At 47.3% G+C, this 6,127-nt stretch overlaps 1 protein-coding gene across 1 annotated transcript in view; it reads right to left on the bottom strand.

Annotated features, from left to right (window-relative positions):
- Positions 1–5,239: 5,239 nt before the first annotated feature.
- LOC135533171 (arf-GAP with Rho-GAP domain, ANK repeat and PH domain-containing protein 1-like) overlaps positions 5,240–6,127 on the bottom strand; it is a 41,962-nt gene continuing 41,074 nt past the window's right edge. The window contains exon 19 of the mRNA XM_064960576.1: positions 5,240–5,291. Coding sequence (XP_064816648.1) covers positions 5,240–5,291 — 52 coding nt within the window. The remainder of the gene's footprint in view (positions 5,292–6,127) is intronic.

Here is a 6,127-nt window from a genome sequence, read left to right as displayed (position 1 = left end):
AAGAGAGAGAGAAGGAGAGGTGGTAGAAGAGAGAGGAAGGAGAGGTGGGAGTAGAGAGAGAGAGTGGGAGTAGAGAGAGAGAGGAATAAGAGGTGGGAGTAGAGAGAGAGAGGTGGGAGTAGGTGGGAGTAGAGAGATGAGAGGAAGGAAAGCTGGGAGTAGAGAGAGAGAGGAAGGGGAGAGGTGGTGGAGAGAAGAGAGGAAGGAGAGGTGGGAGTAAGGGGAGAGGGAAGGAGAGGTGGGGTAGAAGAGGGAGTAAGAGAGAGAGGAATAAGGAGTGGGAGTAGAGAGAGAGGAAAGAGAGGTGGTGGAGTAGAGAGAGAGGAAGGAGAGCTGGGAGTAGAGAGAGGAGTAGGGAGAGGGGGAGGAGAGAGAGGAAGGAATGGGAGTAAGAGGGAGAGGAAGAAAGAGGTGGTAGAAGAGAGAGAGAAGGAAGGGGGAGATGGGAGGAAGAGAGAGAGAGGAAAGGAGAGGTGGTGGAAAAGGAAAGAGAGGAGAGGAAGGAGGGAGATGGGAGTAGAGAGAGAGGAAGGAGAGGTGGGGAGAGAAGAGAGAGAGGAATGAGAAAAGGTGGGAGAAGAAAGAGAGGTGGGAGAAGAGAGAGAGGAAGGAGAGATGGGAAGAGAGAGAGAGGGGGAGGTGGGAGAAGAGAGAAGAGAGGAAGGAGACGTGGGAGAAGAGAGAGAGAGAGGAAGGAGGGGTGGGAGAAGAGAGAGAGAGAGGAAGGAGGGGTGGGAGAAGAGAGAGAGGAAGGAGAGGTGGGAGAAGAGAGAGAGAGGAAGGAGAGGTGGGAGGAGAGAGAGAGAGGAAGGAGAGGAAGGAGAAGGAGGAAGGAGAGGTGGGAGAAGAGAGAGAGAGGAAGGAGAGGTGGGAGGAGAGAGGAAGGAGAGATGGAAGAAGAGCGAGAGAGAGAGGAAGGAGAGGTGGAAGAAGAGAGAGAGGTGGGAGGAGAGAGAGAGATGAAGGAGAGGTGGGAGTAGAGAGAGAGAGAGGAAGGAGAGGTGGTAGAAGAGAGAGAGAGAGAGAGGAAGGAGAGGTGGGAGTAGAGAGAGGAAGGAGAGGTGGTAGAAGAGAGAGAGAGAGAGAGAGAGGTAGGAGAGATGTGGGTAGAAGGGAGAGGAAGGAGAGGTGTTAGAAGAGAGAGAGAGAGGAAGGAGATGTGGGAGAAGAGAGAGGAAGGAGGTGGGGAGAGAGAGAGAGGAAGGAGAGGTGGGAGAAGAGAGAGAGTTGGGATGAGAGAGAGAGGAAGGAGAGGTGGGAGAAGAGAGAGAGAGGAAGGAGAGGTGGGAGTAGAGAGAGAGAGGAAGGAGAGGGGGTGGTAGAAGAGAGAGAGAGGAAGGAGAGGTGGGGTAGAGAGAGAGGAAGGAGAGGTGGGAGAAGAGAGAGAGAGGAAGGACACGTGGGAGTAGAGAGAGAGAGAGGAAGGGAGAGGTGGGAGAAGAGAGAGAGGAAGGAGAGGTGGGAGAAGAGGAGGAAGGAGAGGTGGGAGAAAGAAGAAGGAGAGTTGGGAGGAGAGAGAGTAGAGGTGGGAGAAGAGAGAGGAAAGGAGAGGTGTGAAGAGAGAGAGAGAGTGGGAGGAGAGAGAGGGGAAGGAGAGGTGGGAGGAGAGAGAGAGAGGAAGGAAGGAGAGGTGGGAGAAGAGGTGGGAGGAGAGAGAGGAAGGAGAGGTGGGAGGAGAGAGGGAGGTAGAGGTGGGAGAAGAGAGGAAGGGGGAGGTGGGAGAGGGAGAGAGAGAGGAAGGAGAAGTGGGAGAAAGAGAGAGAGGAAGGGGGAGGGGGAGGAAGGAGAGGTGGAGGAGAAGAGAGAGAGAAGTAGAGGTAGGAGAAGAGAGGAAGGGGGAGGTGGGAGGAGAGAGAGAGAGGAGGAAGGAGAGGTGGGAGTAGAGAGAGAGGGAAGGAGAGGTGGTAGAGAGAGAGAGAGGAAGGAGGGTGGGAGTAGAGAGAGAGGAAGGAGAGGTGGTAGAAGAGAGAGAGAGAGGAAGGAGAGGTGGGGTAGAGAGAGAGAGGAAGGGGAGAGGTGGGAGAGAGAGAGAGAGAGGAAGGAGAGGTGGGAGAAGGAGAGAGAGAGAGAGAAGGAGAGTTAAGGAGGAGAGAGGAAGTAGAGGTGGGAGAAGAGAGAGAGAGAGAGAGAGGAAGGAGGTGTAAGGAAGAGAGAGAGTGGGAGGGGAGGAGAGAGGGGAAGGAGAGGTGGGAGGGAGAGAGAGAGAGAGAGAGGAAGGAGGTGGGAGAAGAGGTGGGAGGAGAGAGAGAGGAAGGAGAGAGGTGAGGAGAGAGAGGTAGAGGGAGTGGGAGAAGAGGAAGGGGAGGTGGGAGAGAGAGGAAGGAGAAGTGGGAGAAGAGAGAGAGGAAGGGGAGGAGGAAGGAGAGGTGGGAGAAGAGAGAGAAAGTAGAGGTGGGGAAGAAGAGGAAGGGGAGGTGGGGAGGGAGAGAGAGAGAGAGGAAGGAGAAGTGGGAGGAGAGAGGAAGTAGAGGTGGGAAGAGAGAGAGTTGGAGTAGAGAGAGAGAGGAAGGAGAGTTGGGGGAAGAGGTATGGGATGACGGGATGGTAGTGCTATGGAGGGTGGTGCTATGCTGATGTTGAGACTTTTTGTCCCCTTCCTCTGTCTGTCTCTCTCTCTCTCTCTCTCTCTGTCTCTCCATCTCTTTCTCTCTCATCTCTCTCTCTGTCTCTCTCTCTGTCTCTCTGTCTCTCTCTCTCTGTCTCTCTCTCTCTCTGTCTCTCTCTCTCTCTGTCTCTCTCTGTCTCTCTCTCTCTGTCTCTCTCTCTCTCTCTCTCTGTCTCCTCTCAATTCAATTTCAATTCAAGGGCTTTATTGGCATGGGAAACATGTGTTAACATTGCCAAAGCAAGTGAGGTAGATAATATATAAGTGAATATATAAAGTGAAAAACAATAAAACATTTACAGTAAACATTACACATACAGAAGTTTCAAAACAATAAAGACATTACAAATGTCATATTATATATATACAGTGTTTTACAATGTACAAAATGGTTAAAGGACACAACATAAAATAAATAAGCATGAATATGGGTTGTATTTACAATGGTGTTTGTTCTTCACTGGTTGCCCTTTTCTTGTGGCAACAGGTCACAAATCTTGCTGGTGTGATGGCACACTGTGGATTTCACCCAGTAGATATGGAGTTTTCAAAATTGGATTTGTTTCAAATTCTTTGTGGATCTGTGTTATCTCTCTGTCTCTCTGTCTCTCAGAGCGCCCATTGCATCATCTGGAGCGTGTTACCCATCATCCATTCTCTGGGTACCGACTCCCACTTGCTGGTCAAAAAACATCTCGCCATGGAGGCCATACGCATCTACCTGTACGTACACACACACACACACACACACACACACACACACACACACACACACACACACACACACACACACACACACACACTAACACTACACTAGCTAACACTAACATAACACTAACAACATGCATATTTCAAAAATGAACAGTTTAGGAATTCATTCTTAGTGGTTTTGGTTTGGGCAAAGTTAAAACATGCGCTGTTTCCATCAACTATCATCAAGCATTGTCATGTTTTGCCAGAGCATTGTGAACTGTGGAGAGGTCTAAAAGCAGCATCCTTCGGCTCCGAGCAGCACCAGTTCAAATGTTATTCGTCACATGCCCCAAATACAACAGGTGTTTGTTCACCTTACAGGGAAATGCTTACTACGAGCCCCTAACCAACAATGCAGTTAAAAATAATATGGATAAAAATAAGAGATAAAAGTAACAAGTAATTAAAGAGCAGCTGTAAAATAACAATAGTGAGACTATATGCAGAAACCGTATAGAGTTAATGAGGCTATGTACAGGGGGGTACCGGTATAGAGTTAATGTGGAGGCTATGTACAGGGGATACTGGTACAGAGTCAATGTGGAGGCTATGTACAGGGGGGTACTGGTACAGAGGCAATGTGGAGGCTATGTACAGGGGGGTACTGGTACAGAGGCAATGTGGAGGCTATATACAGGGGTACTGGTACAGAGTCAATGGAGGCTATATACAGGGGGTTACTGGTACAGAGGCAATGTAGAGGCTATATACAGGGGGGTACTGGTACAGAGTCAATGTGGAGGCTGTATACAGGGGGTGACTATGACTAGGATAGCAAGAGTCTTTGAAAATGTTTAACTTGAAGGGGCTGCAGGTTCCCAACTGGGAACACCCCCCCGTTCAGCTAAAATGGTGGCGCAGGGAAAGCAAAAATATTCTTAAAAAATTTAACCTCCACATTAACAAGTCCAATAGCTTAAATGAAAGATAAACACCTTGTTCATCTACCCAGCGTGTCAGAATTTTAAAATGTTTTACAGCGAAAACATAGCACATATTTATGTTAAACCACCACTAGGAGAGCATACACATATGCCACATTGCTATGCAAAATAGCACAATCACAAACGCAGGATTAAAGAAAAAATAATTCACTAACCTTTTGAAAATCTTCATCAGATGACAGTAATAGCACATGTTACACAGTACATTTTATGTTTTTTTTCAATAATATGCAATTTATATCCATAAATCTCTGTTTACATTGAGCCATGTTCAAAAATGCAGAAATGTCCGGAGAAATTATAAATAGTCTGCAGCTAACGCCAGATAACAGCAATAAAACATCATAAACTTGACTAAATATACATGTTCTACATATATTTAGAAAGATACACTTCTTCTTAATGCAAACGCTGTGTTACATTTATTTTTAACGTTACAGAATTTGTTCACTATTCAATAATCTGAGACGGCGCTCAGGCATTAGCATTATTTCTCTACTATGTTGGAGTTGACAAAAATACAATTTTATAACATAAATATTCCTTACCTTTGATGGTCTTTGACAAGAATGTCGTGGAAGGAGTTATGCTTACCTAATATAACGTTTGGTTGCTGTTGGTGTGTCTTTGTGTTAGCAAAATGCTAACATCTTCAGGTGAATTACCCCAAAAAGGACTTCTGATCACGAAAATTGCGCATCAAAACTTCAAATTTACATATTATATGTCGACTAAACTGGTCAAACTAAGTGCAGAATCAAGCTTTAGGATGTTTTTAACGTAAAAACAATTGGCGATTAAATCAAACATAACGAACTCTCCTCAAACAAAAGGAACAAAAATACCCTTTCACAGAGCGCGCACCTGAAAACTCGTGACACCTCAGTATTTTGCCCGCCAAGCAGTCAAAGCTCATGCTATTTCTCCGTTCCACGTCTCATTGAAAGACGAGAGCGCTGAAGAGATAGAAACTGTTCCCAGATCCGTAGCTGGTTGGGAAGGGTGGGGGCGATGACGTCAAAGTTTGGAGCAACTTTCTTAGGAGAGAGAGAGAGTTTGGGAGAATGGCTGCCCTGTGAGTTCTGCTACATACAGACATAATTCGAACGGTTTTAGAAGCTTTAGAGTGTTTTCTATTCAATTATTAATTATTATATGCATATATTAGCAATTTTTGACACTTTTTTTTTTAGTTTACTCTGGGCACACAATTCATCCAAAGGGGGCAGTATTGTCCCGAGCCTTAAGGCCTTCCTCTGACACCACCTGGTGTAGAGGTCCAGTGATGCACTGGACCGTAAGCACTACCCTCTGTAGTGCCTTGCGGTCGGAGGCTGAGCAGTTGCCATACCAGGCCGTGATGCAACCAGTCAGAATGCTCTCGATGGTGCAGCAGTAGAACATTTTGAGGATCTGAGGACCCATGCCAAATCTTTTCAGTCTCCTGAGGCGGAATAGGTTTTGTCGTGCCCTCTTTACGACCGTCATGGTGTGCTTGGACCATGTTAGTTTGTTGGTGATGTGGACACCAAGGAACTTGAAGCTCTCAACCTGTTCCACTGCAGCCCGTCGATGGGGGCATGCTCAGTCCTCTTTTCCACAGTCCACAATCATCTCCTTTGTCTTGATCACATTGAGGGAGAGGTTGTTGTCCTGGCCAGGTCTCTGATCTCCTCCCTATAGGCTGTCTCGTCGTTGTCTGTGATCAGGGCTACCACTGTTGTGTCGTCGGCAAACTTAATAGTGTTGGAGTCGTGCCTGGCCTTTCAGTCATGATTGAACAAGGAGTAGAGGAGGGGGCAGAGCACGCACCCCTGAGTGGCCC

The sequence above is a fragment of the Oncorhynchus masou genome, unplaced genomic scaffold (genome assembly GCF_036934945.1).
Source record: "Oncorhynchus masou masou isolate Uvic2021 unplaced genomic scaffold, UVic_Omas_1.1 unplaced_scaffold_2265, whole genome shotgun sequence".
Taxonomy (NCBI): Eukaryota; Metazoa; Chordata; class Actinopteri; order Salmoniformes; family Salmonidae; genus Oncorhynchus; species Oncorhynchus masou.
Note: the sequence above shows the minus strand (reverse complement) of the source record. Positions and strands in the feature narration are given on the sequence as shown.